The sequence below is a fragment of the Thunnus albacares genome, chromosome 21 (genome assembly GCF_914725855.1).
Source record: "Thunnus albacares chromosome 21, fThuAlb1.1, whole genome shotgun sequence".
NCBI classification, from domain to species: Eukaryota; Metazoa; Chordata; class Actinopteri; order Scombriformes; family Scombridae; genus Thunnus; species Thunnus albacares.
The window spans coordinates 17,048,250-17,065,240 of NC_058126.1; the positions used below are offsets into that span (position 1 = coordinate 17,048,250).

A 16,991-nucleotide genomic window follows, 5' to 3' on the forward strand; every position below is an offset into this window, starting at 1 on the left:
TCACGCTGTGTCTCTTTGGCTGCCAGGAGAAGCTGTTGTTGACGCAAACAATAACAAAATTGTGCTACTGGATGGACTGAAGGACTCTCGTCAACTAAGAAAACATTATTTAATTAGTTTTTCAAAATTTTCTTCACCTATTCCCCTTCAGCTGTAATTGTTTAATCTGCAAGAGAAAGACAAATAAATTGGTAAAGTGCCGAAAATTACACTACTGATAATAACATGTGAAAACTAATAAAAGGCCTTGGCCATTCTCATGCCATTCAGTAGGCGTGCATTGTGCAATAGTTTGTGAGCAACATATATATATATAATGTGCAGCCTATTCAGTGAAAGCATGAGAACGCCCTATGAGAGAGAAAACGCCGAGGTGCTGGTATTTTGTTGCTAAAGCAATGCCATTGAAGAAAATGAAGTTTTAAATTGATGAAGTAAAAAATGGGCAGCATTGAATGTTGAAAAATGCAAAGCATTGTATTGCAATGACCTTTGTGACCAGCGTAGAGAGCACACAAAGCTAGCCTTCTGACCTTCTCCGTAATAGCAGATAAGTACTTTGATGTATAATAGGCCATAATTACTTTTCTGTGTGCAAAATCCAGTCAGAAGGGCTAATATTGATAGAAGCCTGGACTGAAAGCCATAACTGAAATGGAACAATAACTTAAGGTCACTACATCAAGTGGTGATGATGTCTTTATAGACTTGCCTTGTGTTGATGCAATCTTTAAAAAGAAAAAAAAAAAAAAAAAACACTTTGATGGAGAATTTGTGCAAACAGCTTTCCACCTCCAGTCCACTAAGAATGAATGATTATTTGTAGTTTCCTCCAGAAAATAGTTGGACCACAAACTTGAAAAGGTATTTATAGACATTTCTTTGCTTGACTCCTTTTTCAGTTTACACGCATCTTATCTTAAAGAGTTCATTGTATCTTTTAAAAACAGGTCTCAACAAAGAATTATGCCATTACACTTAAAAACAGAAAACTCTTGCATGACTCCATGCTCATCCTAATTGCTTTTCTGTATTGCTATAATTCTACATAGTGATACTACAAACAATGAGGGTTGTTTGTAGAGATTTTCATGGACTTTTCTGTTAACTATGATCAATGTGATCTTCACTGATTGAATTCTGTAATGTCAGACAGGCCTTGGCCTTGTGTAGTGTACAGAAACAAAGGATCCTGGAGACAGTGGTACAGCAGAATAGAAAAGAAAGCCATGAGCTGTTATTCTCTCTTTCTCTCTTGTTTCCTCACTTGAATTTCTTCTAAGTGCTGTTGTGTCTGTCCATGTTTTATATTTGTATATAGATAGTATTTATGATTAGACTTATTGCAGAATACTAAATAAATGTACCTGGTTAAACAGCAAGGTGACATAAATATAAGCAATGTATTTGTATATACTGTATCTAAAGGATATAAGTTAGGTTTGCATTCAAATTTCCTGCTGGAAATCTTTGCAGGGGATCACCTGAACAGTTTCACCTTATTTTCGTGACCTTTTTCTTCAAGGTTGTGGCTAATTTAAGATTTTTGTTTCATACATATGTGGGCACAAAGGGGGGTGCGTACCTATTTTCAGATTGCAAAGGGTCCAAACATATTACAACACCAATTTTCCAAACTTGTGTTATATCAGCCACTCAAAATCGTTTAAAGGCAATACATATCATAATATTCTATAATTAATAACATATCAAAAAAAACAATGATGCTCTTCCTTGACCAACTACCTCATTCAACAGAAATGTTACCAAAACAATGTTTTTTTAAATAAAAAAATGTACAAAACCTTACATCCAAAATATCATCAGAGGTGTGTAGCTTCATTCCCAAATAGGAAACCTTGTGGTCAGCTTCCTTCTGCAGATCTTCAATGGTCTGAACCAACACCTGGTTCTGGTCTGCGAGGTCATTCACATAAGACTGCAGGAAATCCACTTTCCTCTGCAAGAATAACAGCACAGCAGGATCAAACAGTGGTTTATTTGCTGTGTTTTAACAAGCTGACAGTAGGACCAAGCAGTTTTCTATAATGCAAATTGTTTTGTTTTATTGACTCAGTTGAATAAATGACAAACAAAATCCCTGTTTAAAACAGGAGACTAGTAAACACGTAATTTGTGCATCAAAAATTATGTACAGCTGCATGGCTCACTAATAAATAAATCCAACAGTTTTCCCAAAGAGGTACATTCATAATAACTCTAAGTATTTGCAAGATTTTCAGTGGCAACATTTTTCCATTTGTTTTCCCAACAACATCCACTCATGTGAATTGTGATATATATGTATGTTTATGACCATGTTTAGAGACAGATCATTGAAAAACATAAAGAATCAATAAATTCAGAATTAAAGCATGAGGAGGGACACAAACTGAAGTATGCAGTGTTGAAGTCAAGCACTAAGCCGCTCCATCCCTCCAAATTTCCTTCCTTCCTTGCAACTTTTCAACTTGAAAATAAATCAATATTGTAAATGATTTGCAATTTGAACATAGTTCATAAGAGACTGATGGTAAGACAGTATGTAATCTTCTCTGATATATAAATGTAGTGCAAATCAGAGTGGAAAATGACAGACTACAAAAGTGAGATGCATACTTTCCCCAACATTTATCAAAACTCAAAGGGATGTCTTATCACTTTGACACACGATTAGATGAACAGAAGATCGGAGCACAACCCCCAATGATGGCCTGAAGGGCAAACATGAGAGTTCTCCAGACATATAGGATAACAGAAACAGGAAATGTATAATTTATTTAGTTGTATTTAACCCTTGCCTTGTGTCTTAAGGGTTGTCCCATTGAGATTAGGACTCTGATTTAACAGGGAGATACATAAGGTTTGGGGAGTCAATAATCTTGCAGGGAAGGTAGTGATTATTTTACTTTGTGACAACAACACACATCTGAAGGCAACTAACTGAAATTGTGGCGGTGGTAAAATCCACTGCTGAAGACCACAGGCTCTAATTCCATCCCAACAAGAAGTCCATGCATTCTTAACATATGGACAAGGCCCCACAACAGTAGAGAACATCATGCTTTGAGGGAAGTTGTATTATTAACATCTACAACATCTAGAATTCGAAAGCTGATAATGCTTTCACACCAAATTTATTGCAGCTGTACTCCCTATCTGGTAGTTTTTCACTTGCACTTTCTCAGTTTAGGTAGTCTCACAATACCAGACAATCGAAAGTCTACCTGCCCACCGATCATGTGGGGATCTCTAAATGCAAGGTAGTTGCTTGAACAGCAGCAAGAACAGCCGCTAACAAACCTACACCCCTTACATTTTGCCAAGGTCACACCTTACCAGAAACCATGCTCTCCCCCTATCCTCCTCCATGTCACTGTGCCAATATGAAGGGCCACCCTAAAGACTCTGGATTGGTTCTGCGATGCAGGGTTTTTTTAAAGACTCTAATTGTTTCCACCCAGTTTTAATAACCAAAGCTAGGAGACTGTCCTCAGTCTCTAGTTGAGCGAAGCCTTTAGAGACTGACTTGTGAGTCTACAGTTTAGGTAAATAATACATCATCATAACCACAAGCTTGTTGTTAGTGGGACTTTATTGAATTTCTTCTCATAATCACTGCCCTACTTTAGGCATTGCCTTCCTGAGTGGTAATTGGCTTTAAATTTTTAAATATCGTTTAACTTTTCAAAACCAAAACTTCTTTATACAACTGGACCTGCCAGACTGTAATGTCAGATACTCTTGACCTACACACAGTTGCCCACCCTGCATTCACAACAGATGACCTCTGAACTGCGTTAATAGAAAGGGATACTTCAGGCAAGAGTACAGTAGGTAGTTGGGTCAGGGGTTCGGGCAGGCATAGAAAGATGTTATTCCCTGCTTCTGCTTTCTGCCTGCATTTCAAAGTTCATATTTTATTGTTTACAAAAATAGGTCACCTGAACCAGCTCCACATAGTCTATCTGACATACTTAATTAAATCCTCACAGTTTGTGCACTTGTTCCTTAAAGGGATTGTACATTTTGCCGGATAGCCGACACACATACAATGATTTGAGCTCTGATAAGAGGAGGTGCCACTGAATTTCAGAATTCGTATGCCTTAGAGGAGCACCTGTACATCTGTGTTCATAAACATCTGTCCCCTAAAGCCAAAAAAGTCAACAAGCAGGTATGCCGTCCCCTGACACATAATATAACACTGATGTATAGCTTCAGGGAGAGTAACTTTTCAAAGATAGTAGACGTGGCAGTATCTAAGACAACAATCTAGTCCCTGACATTGTATTTTAAGGTGTGAAAGTGAAAATACACATATAAAACCCATTGTTGGTTTACGGTTTCATAGCTTTGGCACAGCTATTCATGATTACTGCCCATAAAACATACAAACATACTTCATATGAATTCTTTAATTTAGAGTTTGTTCAAATGTTTTAACATTTTAAGAAACATCATAAACCTACAATGGATTACAGATGAATGGGTGCTGTGTTTTCAATGGACAAGCTTCATGATTAACTGAGCACATCAACCTTTAGGACTTGGGAGCTCCTGGGTTCTAAACACATAACCTTGTTAAGCAGGCCCTCGACTGGGGCCGGCTGACCGAAACCCATCTCCGAAACCTTGTTACACTTGCTTTGATGCACAGCCCAGCTCACACAGGCTACATTCTGTAGCTAAATGATGTCACATGACAATCTTGATGATTAGAAACCTCTCTTTTTTAAATATGAGTGTGGATCTGTGTTCCTGATCTCTGCTGCTCAGATGGAAACATAATGCAATTTGCCACCTGTTACAAGTGCTGCGGCTTTATGAAAGCACCCCTGCGCTTCCTCCTGTCATTTATCTGACAGGACAGAGGTCATCTTCTGATGACCGAGTCACGGTGGACAGGATGCTCTTTTGTTTGTATTAGATGGATGATAACCTAATGACAATAGATGTTGCAGAAAACTAGACGTACTGTAGCAACTTTGGGTCTGAATAAGGCCCTTTATTGTAATTTTTAGCATAAATTATGCAGATGATCAGAATGAAAATATTGAGAGCAGGTTAACTCGTAACTGAAGAAGGTTTAGGATACCTGGATGTCTTACGCAGAAACATTTATTGAAGCTTGATCGAGGAAATCAGAGGTAAGCAGTACAAGTGAAGACACTGTGTAATGTCACTCAGTTCTGAAGGGTACATCCTGGTGGGGAGTATTTAACCCTTCACTAGCCCCACGAGATTTACTACATGTCCAAATAATTTACTCATCTGTACATGTGTATACAATCCAGGGTCCAGACCCCTGGAGCAGTTACTGACAGAGTTTGCATGTGGTTTCCCAGTGAAAAAAGAAACTGTTTTACAGGGAATGTGTGCTGGATGGAGTCAATGTTTGATCATGTCTAATATGATAAGACATTTATTAAACTCTCTTTATAGGTGACCGAGCTTTTTCCATTGCTGCTCCCAGACTGTGGAACAGTTTTCCCCTCACCATCTTCCCCATCTATCACCACTTTTACATACTAGACCCACCTTTAAAGAATCGCTTTTAAGTCCCCCTTTTTTGAAAGCATATTAAAATTGTTAATTTAGTCTATTACAATTTACTATCTATTTCGTTTTAATTCTTCAACTGTATTTTTACATTTTTCTGTAAAGCACTTTGGTCAACTCCTATTGTTTTTAAATGTGCTTGTGAATAAATTTGACTTGATTTATTATGTCAACAGGTAACTGAGGACAAATATCTACAAATAGTCAAACTTCTGACGGGTTTCCCCTACAAACTTGTGTCTTAAGTGGACACAAAGTTACTCATATTTGGGACAGTACGTTTTCAGAGGTAACAAAGTACTCCTCATGGATCATAATGGCAGCGGTGGGATTTGAACCCACGCCTCCAGAGAGACTGGAGCCTAAATCCAGCGCCTTAGACCGCTCGGCCACGCTACCCTTGATATACCTATACGAAGAGGAGGTCACGTCTACCTACCTGCAGTGTTTCTTCTCGGGTTATAGTGGTATCCAGCTCCAGGCATCTCAACCTTTGCTCGTACAGTCCTTTGAACTCGTTCAGAAGCTGTTTAATGCTGTTTGTCTCAGTGCCAGGGCACAGAATGGCTACTTTAAGCTCTATTTCTCCTGGGGGTGAGGACAGGTTCAAAGTATCATTTCCCCCTCCCGACCACTCCAAGGCGTCCCCTGAGTCTGGTGTTGTCGTTTGGCTCATGGTCACTTTGGTTCAATCTCTGCACAGCCTTATAGCTTACATTATTAAACTGTAGAGCTTTTTTTTCAAAAATGACAATGCCTGGCATTTGGAGTTAGGTTGAACATTTTCTGTTTTTTTAATGTGAATTACCGTGGCTTCAGCAACAACTTTGGTCGCTACGTGCGGTTACTACAACAAACGGAGTGCTGGAGATGAATTATTTTCAGGCAATACTGACGCTTCCCCCTGCAGTTTGCCGCTGCATTGGCGCTGCGTGATCTGATTGGCTATATTTGATCACGGGTGTCATCATTGTTACGTCGCTGAATCCCATTTGATGAGTTTTCTGTAAGAGGCGGGGTCGAGGTTTACAACCCGGAAATACAGATTGTTGTTTTCTTCCTGTCAAGAGGAACCCTCACGGTCAGGAATGACAGGACTGCAGGACAGGAATTCGCCTTTCTCTTGAAAGAAATGGGTAAATATCGTCGTTGTGTTGTTAAGAACCGAGTCGGTCGTATTTTTGTTTTCCACCCACTGGTACGTCAACGGAAAAGCTCCAAATCGGCACGTGTATTTCGTTTAATAGGTGTGACTTATCTGTCTCATGTCAACTTGTGCCCATATCGCACTATTTGATCGTTTATATCTATATATCTACTTTTCAAATCGAATCGATCATTAATGTCTATGGACTTAACTTTGGCTGGTAACCTTGTGACTGTGTGTTCCTTCAAGAGGATGTTATACTGCTCCCCACACAATCCCATTATTCCCCTAAATAATCAGTGCCAGAGATCAAAACCTTCCACATTGAGATTCAAGGCAAAGTTGATCTTATTGATTTTCAAGAGACTACTCACTTAATTTCTCTCATCCCAATCATCACTCCTCTACTCTTATCTTTCTCTTGGTTATATCTCCTTTTTTCCAGTGGCTTTGACTGCACTGCTCTCTCTCTCTCTCTGCCTCACACACACACACACACACACACTGCCCAAAACTTAATCCCCCACTGTGATTATCACATAATGCTCTTGCCTTATTATCAAAATGGAGCAGATTTAGGGTTGTTTTGTTGTCAAAAGACTGATGGGTATGTAAAAAAAAAAAAAAAAAAAAAAAATTAAAACACAATGACATTATGAGGAGAGTGTGGATTGGCTGATTGCATGAAATTGAAGTACAGGCGCATGCCTCTGCAGCTAAACACTTAAGCTTAATGAGTGTGTTTTTAGTGTATGAGTGTGTTTTACGGGAATGGCTAAGGTTAAATTGGGCTGTGATGTCACTCTGGGGTCAGAAGGTCATCCTATACAGTTTCCATATGAGGGCATGCAATAATGGCATAGAAATATACAGTATGTGCACCTATCTGGACAAAAATCCACCCTAGACAGATTAGCTATTTAGGTGTAGTCAATTAACCCCCAAAAAAGCAAAAGCAAAAGAAAACCTGTGGCCTGTTTTATGATTTTTTTTTTTTCTTGTTCAACAGTGCCAAAGACATTCAATTTAGAATGATATATTCACTGGACTAAGTTACTAAGAATTAATTGGTTATGTGATGTATTATCAATTGATTTTCTATCTAGTTTCATTTTAATTTCTGACATTTCAGTACTCTAGGAATTGGCAGACATAAAACTAATGTTAAAGATAGGCAATGTAGGATATTCTGTCAACATCCACTATGCAACATAAATTTTGATAAAGTCTACATACTGTACATCATATTATATTGTCTTCTAGGTATCACATTATGTTTTCCATATTTGCAGTGCACTAGCTGTGATCTGTACATTGCCAGGAGGCACATTATTATCTTATTTTCACAAGAAATCAAGGCATTCAATTTCCAAATCAAGATGAAAGTATAACATGTTGACATGTCATTAGGGGTACAATTTGCAGCGTCAGCAATCCAGTTCCCCAAATTAATTCATAAAAGAAGAGTTCCCAAAAAGTAGTGTCTGTACAGCGGGCTTGACAGACTCTTAAATCTCTCATCCTGCAGTAGTCTCAACATTCTCAAATATTTTACAGGAGACAAAAAGCAACTTCCCCTCAGTTTAGACTGTTCCACTCCCACACACATTTTAATTGTTTCTCAGATTTAAAAAAAAACACAGACAAATGTTTTCTCCTTTATTATCCCTGTGTTTTTCATGCATAAAATGAAGCCAAGAAATGTGCTGATCAAATATTCCTTAGGATAACACATTTTATTTGCATGAGATTAGGTCCCAGTGCTCTCTCGTTGACTCCTAAGAAAGACACAACTTCAGTTCTCTCATTTATTAGCTGTTCCGCTTTTTCTTCCACGTTCATTGTGCCATTCTGCCCTCTAAATGTTTTATGACTTTTTAAGTTGTTTTTCGCAAACCCCTGTACTTATTACTCATACAGCCTTAGCATACGCAACCTTCATACTCATGAAATCAATTAATTCTCTTAAATAATTTACCTTCTGAGCAAACCAGATTAAGCAGAGCACATTTTTTGTGCGTCAGATGAGGTGTTCTAACTGATGTGTATTTTTTTTTTGTGTGTGTTCAGACATTAACTTGGCCCTCACCCCATGGCTTGGCGGAGTCTTGGGTGATTAGAGAAAGAGGAGAGCCTTGATAAAGCATTAGTGTGTGACGCATACACACACACACACAGACACACACACACACACAGCCTGAAGACCCCTCTGTGCATTTGCACACATTCATTTTTCATGAAACAGACTCATAACAATTAGTCTGGTTACCGCCTGGGTAATCTTAGCGTCCCTGTAATGCCTGTGGTCTGCTGTATGACATCACTCTCTTAAAAGTTCTAAATCTGACATTCTCATCCGTTTTCATAGTGAGGACATTAGCAGGCCTTGGCTAATAGGCCCGCGCTCGTTCCTGGCGAAAGAAGGGCAATAAAGTGGGGGAGCAGGGGGGGTAGAGAGAGAGAGAAAAACGAGACTGGAGTGCTCAGAGAAATAGGTTTTATTCACCAGAGCTTTTACACAAATTAATTTACATGAGCGAGAGAAGAAAATGTAAAGTTGTAATCCAGCATGCTTTGCCAATGCATAGCCTATTTCTCGCTACAAGCATCATAGAAAGCCAAGTGAACGTTTATGCATTATTTCAGCAAATATATTATGCTAACAACCATAGCTAAGTGCTTAGCGCTTACACTACGCCAGCAGCTAAATCGAGACTTTTGGCCACACAGTCTCCAACTGGCATGAAATGATAGCCTTGTGAGCGGCTTCAGAGCACTGGTCCGCTGCAGAAAAAGCAAAATACAATCCCCCAGAGACACTCCACCTTCCCAGCATCCCCTAGTCTTTAGTCCCCTGCCCTAAACACCCTCATCTCCTCCCTAGACACCAAAGCCAAGGTCAAGAAGAAAGAGCAGCCTTCCTCTGTCTATAGGCTATTCCCTGGATGCCCGCACCTCAGTAGGGCTGAGCCGCGTACGCTTCAGGAATGTTCCCTCCTCCTTTATTGTGACCGTCAGTCTCAAGGTCAGCTCTAGGGAGAGGTTTGTGCTTATCTGTTTTTTCCCCCCCTCTCTCGTATTTTCTCCTTGGCTATCTTTGCCCCCAGTTTTATTTCTTTCACTGTATCAGTAGACAGTAGCTCAGAGCTCCCAGCTGGGGGTTTCATGACGTGTTGTCTAACGTGTCCGTCTGTCTCTTTGTCTATCCGTCTTTCTGTTGGGTAGCTGTCATTACAGCATAGTTTTCAGAGGACCCGGTGCAGCTGCGAGGCTTCAGTCTGATGCTCTGTACGCTTTTGTTGCCTCATGTCTCCCTCCTCACACTGGTCATGGCCCCTTTTGCTTGAAGCGATGTTGCAGTGTGTTCCCTGTTAGATTGGATATTGTTGTTGTTGTTGTCTGTAAGCTATGGCAGTCAGCCTTGAGTCAGTGCGCTATCTTTGTCTGAACAACATGCACAGGCTAAGGGAACAAGGGGAGGGAAAAACTCTCATCTGACCTGAATCACAATATTCTTTAATACTCCCTCGAAGATGCTTTTAAAATATTTCATACAGCCCTGATAGAAAAGCGAGACCTCAGACTTTTCAGGTGATTTTCTGTTGACTTTCTATGAACTCCTCTAACCTGCTTTCTGACTTTGTTGGTTGTCAGCCTATAAATGCTGAAATGTTTTTGCATTTTGTTTTATTTTGTTCGTCTGTTTGTTGTTGTGTTGTCATGGACGGTTGCTGTTTTTCTTTTATTACTTTGTGCACGGATTCTAAACTGTAACGTGTCATTTCAATGAACTTGAACTATCAATGCCCATCAAGGGACTGGTGTTGGACATTAGCTTCAGCTATATACACATGTACAGTACATCAGATAATGCTTCTGCAACTGTCAATGTTTCTCTGTACTTGTCCCTTACAAATAAACGAATAATAATAGCCGCCAACGCTTCAAGAGAGGGCATTTTGGCTCTGGGTCGATCGGTTGGCTGACCCACAAGAGAATTATCAAGTCAATATATCACATCAGGTGTATGTGTGTGAGTGAATACATCAGAGGAAGAGTCTGTCCGCTTGTATCCATGCATACTTTTTGTGTGCAAACGCTGTAGTGTCTGTGCACACGCTCTAACGCACCATGTCGGTACTCTGTAAACACTGGCATTGACTGTGACTTTTGACTATTACATAAGGAACATGGATTTCCAGCTGTCCACGGTAAAAGGTCCTGTAAATTCAAATGCTTAATTTTTATAGGCAGCCCAGCATTGACTGAAGTGTCTGCTTGTTATATATTTGGCAAGTACTGCAACTCTGAAGGGAAGCTGTCAATAGCAATCCCAGCTATTGATATGGCAGTGGGCAGGAGATGTTACTTGGCCCCCGACTCCGGCATCCCTCTGATCCCTCTACATCATAATTACATTAATATTGACAGACCCTTGACAATAGTCACATTACTATTGATAGGTGGCTGTCAATACCGTGTTTCCCCAAATAAAACATATTCATTCATAACTTGTAAACTGCTCGATAAAAGGCTTTGAAAAGAATATTGGACCCGGCCGGGTTTACTCTCCCGAGAGGGCTGCTGCTGTGACGGAGATTTCCACCACCTGGCTATGTGTGTGTGTGTGTGTGTATGTGTGTGTGTATCTATGGACTGATAGATTAACTTAGCTCTGTATTAAAGCTCTGCATAGATCAAGACTACACTTGACATACATAAATAGTCATACACACATCCACACACACACACACACAGGCACATAATCTGCACATTTTCTCCCATCAAGGAAAAACTTTTCAGATTAAGCTAAACAAATGGAGCATGTTTATTGGTTCGCATACACATTCAGACTACCTCTCTCTCCTTTTTTTTTTTTTTTAATCCAAACTCTTCTTCCGTCACAGGCGAGGTTCTAGTCACTAAACATGGCAGCATTTCAAATGCAACTCAATGAATTTGTCACACCTGCTTACTTCAGCGTGAATTCCCTCTTTTTTCATTCATTTGCTAATTCTAACTTAGTTGGACGGTGTATCCTGGGTCTATTGAAACATCATGAATACACAGATGGTCCTGTGCACCACAATAAACCCGAGCATTGCCACCACATATCAGAATGTTTTTTTTACTTCCTCGAGAGACGTCTAAAGTGACCATCATCTCTCTCTCTTTCTGTCAAAACTGCCATATTTACCCGGCTGAAATCTCTTTTAAAGCCTCGTGACAAATCCTGTTCAGCAAGACACAAAAGCCACTGTCAAAAAAGGCCTCTCTGTCTCTCTCTCTCTCTCCCCCCCCTCTCTCTCTCTCTCTATCTATCTCTCTCTGTGGCCCTTATGCACTGTCTCTCCTTGCGTTAGTTAGTCCCCCACTTCCTAAGCATTTCATTTGAGGAAAAGACAGATAAAACTGGGGAACTGAGAGCAGTTTGGTAACGAATGCAGCACAAAATAGCCCAGACGTCACAATGGCGAGATCCCATATGGAGTTGACTCTAGGGGGAGGAAAATTGTTCCACATTTGGCAGATGTATACGGTGTACCAGAGACTGTGCCGTTAGCCTAATCCCTAGTGATGTGATTTGTACACACACCCCTATCTCCAGAGGGAGCAGGCACCAAGAGCCCCTGGGCTACGTGTGTGTGTGTGTGTGTGTGTGTGTGTGTGTGTGTGTGTGTGTGTGTGTGTGTGTGTGTGTTGGATTGTGTGTGTTTATACACCGAAGAGAGCAGTCTAAGACCCCCTGGTCCTCCGCATTGCACAGCTCAAAGGTTGCACTAAGGACGGGTTTTACATGTGAAAAGTGATTTCCGTTCCTATGTATAAGGAAAAAATAACCTTCCTAATAGGATGGGCTTCACCTCAAGGGCCTCATTCCTCCCAACAACCAAGCTGTCCTTTAATAGTTTGTGCCTCTCTATATGTTTTTCTAATATTCATGACTTTAATAGCTCCAGCATGGTGTTACCGATATATTGATAGTGTACAATAATATAAAGTCATAAGAACTTTTCTGTACTCAATTATTGGCAGCTTGAGGGAAAAATCTGCTGTGCTTTTTTGTAGTGTTGGCCATCATTTTTAAAATTAAGGTTTTTAAGAAATGAATCCAGTTTCCAACAATTATTATTTAAAACACTCACATTTAGGAAATGTCCATCAATGGAAGTTCAGCTTTACTGGTATTTTCACTTCCACATTAGTGATTTAGATCATTCAGATTAATTGGATGTCAGTATGTGATCTTGATGTAGAATTTAAATCAGATATTAAATTGGAAAATTAGCCATTTTATTAAAACCAATGTAACAGACAGGCTATTTGTAACTTCAGGGGGACCAACACCAGAATGACCAAGTTCACTGGAAGATAGAAACCAGTGCTTCTGCAACCTTTGTGATGACAGTCGTCTAGGAGAAAAGTATCATATTTTGTGTGAATGTAAAAACATAAGAATTCTGAATAATAAGGAAGAGTACTTGCCAAAGTATTATTTAAATTATCCATCTATGTTTAAATAATTTTGTTGTTACAGTCAGATAAGCTGAGTTATGCCTTTTTTAAGAATGTTCCACTTTTGTTAAAGTAGTTTGTTTTGTACCAGCTTGTATTTGTTTAAAACTTGTCTGATCACTTCTGTGGTATACTAAATGGTATAACTGTATTTGACAGAGTTTGCTTTGTCTGCAATGAAATGGGTAAATGCAATATCAACATACACTAATGATGGCCTAAACAAAACAAAAATAAGATCCAAGCTGGGAAAAAAAATATCGATTTCTCCTTGTTTTGCACATGAAGCAAACACTGCGAAAGTAATGTCAACTCATAAAAATGTTGAGAAATTTGACTTTTATACTCTTTATATTTTTCCAACAGATTTGGAAAGTGAGGACAACCACAAAAAGACTGTTGGAGGTTCTGGTTCAGGAACTGGTGTCGACCCACTGACCCCAGTATTGCGCATCAGCCAGCTGGATGCCCTTGAGCTAGACTCAGCCCTCGAGCAGCTGGTATGGACCCAGTTTTCCCAGTGCTTCCAGAACTGCCGCCCAGGCTTGCTCACCCCGGTGGAGCCAGAACTGAGGGCTCTGCTCCAACTGCTCCTGTGGAGGTTTACACTGTATTCCAGCAGCACCACAGTGGGCCAGTCTTTACTGAGCCTGCGCTACCACAACACCCTTTCCTCATCGCCCCATTACAAACCTCTGTCCCGCAGGCAGAAGTTGAGTCTAGCTCTGCTCACAGCAGGTCCCCATTGGCTTCAGGAGCGTTCCCACAGTCTGCTGCTTTGCTTAGGTTTGAGTTCAGGAGGTCCTGTGTCTCAAATTGATAATGGGTTTCTCCAAAGGGGTCTCCGCAATTGTCTGACACTCGTTTCTAGTATCGCCCAGCTCGCAAGCCTCGTCAACTTCCTCGTGTTCCTCAGGAAAGGTCATCACCCTGTCCTGGCTGAAAGGATCGTGGGAGCTCGGGTGGTTTTCAGCAAGCCCAATGTGATCCGGGACATAACCTACCAGTACATGAACCGCGAGCTGCTGTGGCACGGCTTTGCTGAGTTCCTCATCTTCCTGTTACCACTGATCAATACGAGGAAACTGAAGTCAACGGTGTGTTCGATTCTGCTTGGGGGAGAAAGTGCAGGTGGGGATGGCGGGAGGGATGGGCAAGGGGTGTGGAAAGAGTGCGGGCTGTGTGGAGAGTGGCCAACCATGCCTCATATGGTGGGCTGCCAGCATGTTTTCTGCTACTACTGTATCAAAAGTCACAGCATTGCAAACGCTTACATCACCTGTCCCAAGTGTGGCGCAGAGGCGGGGCAGCTGGAGCCGGTCAAGATGGAGGTCGAGATGGTCGGCAGGTCATGATTTTGTCCTGCTATGTTGGAAGTAGTCATGACTGATGGCAGGTACTTGCTAAAATTAAAATGGTGGTTCATATTTTTATAGCTGTACAAGCTGTGGAATACAGTACACATATGCAGTGGAAAGATTCACAACTCACCACCTTTTGTATGAACATCTAAATGTATCTAAGAGTTAACCATGTTTTGATTTTAAAAATCTATAAAATCTTTTTCTAAAAATATTCATATTCATATTCTATCATATTCTAAAATGTATCATGGAAACAGAAATGTAATACCATCACTGTTCTGTGGGCAGCCCTCCTTTTGAAAGATTCACAAGGTGTATGAGTTTATGACTGGACTTCAGTCTTTATGATGTCTACGTCTTTTCTGAACACACATCGACCTGCTATGTTTAATGTATGTGTGCATATATTGACAATCCTCTGCCCCTTCCGTTTCTCCAGCTGGACTTTAGACAGAACTATTTGTCTTTGGTGCACTGGACAGACTACAGAGAACCACACAGAGCATATATTTGATGAGCGAACGTGTTGATTTATGCTCCAAATTGGCTTTCTGTTAGAGTGTGTGTATGTGTGTGTTTGTTGAAATGGGAATATTTGTTCTGATGAAAAATGCAGAAAGTCAGCTGAATAAATAATGGGAGGAATTTCTGTAGCCTCTCATCATGGCCAAATTAGCATTTGTTGTGTATTTTGTGCCTAAATTGTATTTCAACATCATTAAAATTGATAGAGTGCTACCTCTTGGGTGTTTATTTAGTTAAGTGGAGGAGAGAGAGATGAGGGAAAGTTATAACAATCAGCACACTTCTCTCTAGACAGGCCTGGTCGTTCTAACTCCCATTATCCGTTTTCACAGCACCCCAACATGCTCAAGATCAAGGGGGCAGCCGGGGGCTTGGATTGACTCACACACACACACACACACACACACACACACACACACACACATACACTTGACAGCCAGCCTCTCTTTTCCCTTGGCCTTTCTCTCTTTTGCTGCCTTTCCATCTCTCTCCCTCTGTAATCTCTCGGGCCCTCGCCCCTATAAGACTGTAGTAAACTGTACCAAAACCCTGGCAGTCGTCTCCTTCCTCGCAGGCGAATTACTCTCTAATCCCTGTAATGAGTCCAAAGATGCTTATTTATGCTGGAGTTAACCTCCACCAGTGAGCCCAGCCCCGGGCCAAACGCACCCCAGCTGAGTGAAGCCTTTCCTGGGCTGACAAGAGAGGAGTGGGGTGGGTGGGTGGGAGGGCTACCTCCCACCTCTCCTTCCCTCCCCTTCCTCCCCTCTCCCGCTCTGATCACTAGGGCTTAATTGCTGATTGCCGAGACGATCAATCGGAACTGCAGGCGTGATAGAAAGCCTATTGCGGAGAGCTGGTCTCAGATCTCTACCAGCTCAAAAAGATGCATACACATTGGCTTTCAGATGAGGTTAATGTTTCTGTTGAGTGGAGAGGATAAAGCATGACATATTTGTCCTCATGAGGTGCATGAATGCCCTGAAGAATACTCGGAAGGTGTACTGGCAGGGTTGAACTTAAATTATTTATGTTACTGACCGATGTGATCTTTATTTCTCCGAGAACTTTCACAGGTCTGTGGAGTATTCACTATGTGCTGGAGTAAATGACCTTGAGGGTAATGCAAGGCCAAAATTAATGAATTGCATGGTTTAAAGCACATATAGAAGTATTGAAATGGCCCCTTGTTGGATTAAAAGAAAATGTACACCTTGAGGTGGGGGTTACAGCTCTAGATGATGATTGGTTTGACATAATGTAAAAAACAGGGCTCATCACGTGGATACTCAGAGGTCCTCTCTCACATCAAGGACATTTTGACTAATGAATCCTATAGCAATGCATATAAAGCCTGAGACGGGGAAGACTGGTTGTCAATATTTCATGCACTACATTACATTAATGTACAACGAGTCCCAGAAAGGGAGATTAAGGAGATGTTTGAGATTAAGGATGCATATATGATCAACCTTAATGCCACGGGGACATGTCATTGTCTTAACATTCAGACAGACTTACAATCCAAACCTTTTTGCAGATATTACTCTACAACTCTAATTGAAGTCCCCAATCCCCAGGAAAGAGAAAAGATAAAGAAGAAACAGTACATTAAAGTCTATTAATTGAGTTAGGCCATGGATTGAATTAGTTGGAAGTTGGAACAGGGCTCTGGACTTAAGGAAGGTAGCGAGGGCTCCGTTAAGCCTATCTGTCTTTGGATCTTTTCTAATTCACAGGCTCCGTGAGGAGAGGAAAAAGAGGAAGAAGCCCAGATTCCCAGCGGCTATGCAAAGCAATCTGCACATTCACACGCAGCCATTTAGGGAGCAAATTGGCCCTGTGCCCCCTCTGACGAAGGTTTTAAGAGAAAGGGA

The 16,991-nt window shown here is 40.9% G+C and overlaps 2 protein-coding genes and 1 non-coding gene across 6 annotated transcripts in view; 1 reads left to right on the forward strand and 2 right to left on the reverse strand.

The window, feature by feature from the left end:
* The window catches only part of LOC122972884 (trichohyalin-like), a 97,697-nt gene extending 91,231 nt beyond the window's left edge, over nt 1-6,466 (reverse strand). For 3 of the 4 annotated variants that reach the window (XM_044340279.1, XM_044340280.1, XM_044340278.1), the window contains exons 1-2: nt 6,002-6,462; nt 1,811-1,960 (exon numbers count right to left, since the gene is read on the reverse strand). In XM_044340279.1, coding sequence (XP_044196214.1) covers nt 1,811-1,960; nt 6,002-6,238 — 387 coding nt within the window. In that variant the 5' untranslated portion in view covers nt 6,239-6,462. Of the gene's footprint in view, nt 1-1,810; nt 1,961-6,001 lie in introns of all 4 variants that reach the window. The other variant, XM_044340281.1, reaches the window with a different exon arrangement.
* trnal-uag lies at nt 5,880-5,961 on the reverse strand. Its single transcript has one exon. It is a non-coding gene; the product is annotated as a tRNA-Leu (tRNA).
* Nucleotides 6,467-6,586: 120 nt separating the features above from the next.
* pex2 (peroxisomal biogenesis factor 2) lies at nt 6,587-15,264 on the forward strand. Its single transcript, XM_044340367.1, has 2 exons — nt 6,587-6,698; nt 13,592-15,264. The coding sequence occupies exons 1-2, from the start codon at nt 6,695-6,697 to the stop codon at nt 14,578-14,580; spliced, it is 993 nt and encodes a 330-aa protein (XP_044196302.1). The 5' UTR covers nt 6,587-6,694; the 3' UTR covers nt 14,581-15,264.
* Nucleotides 15,265-16,991: the final 1,727 nt, after the last annotated feature.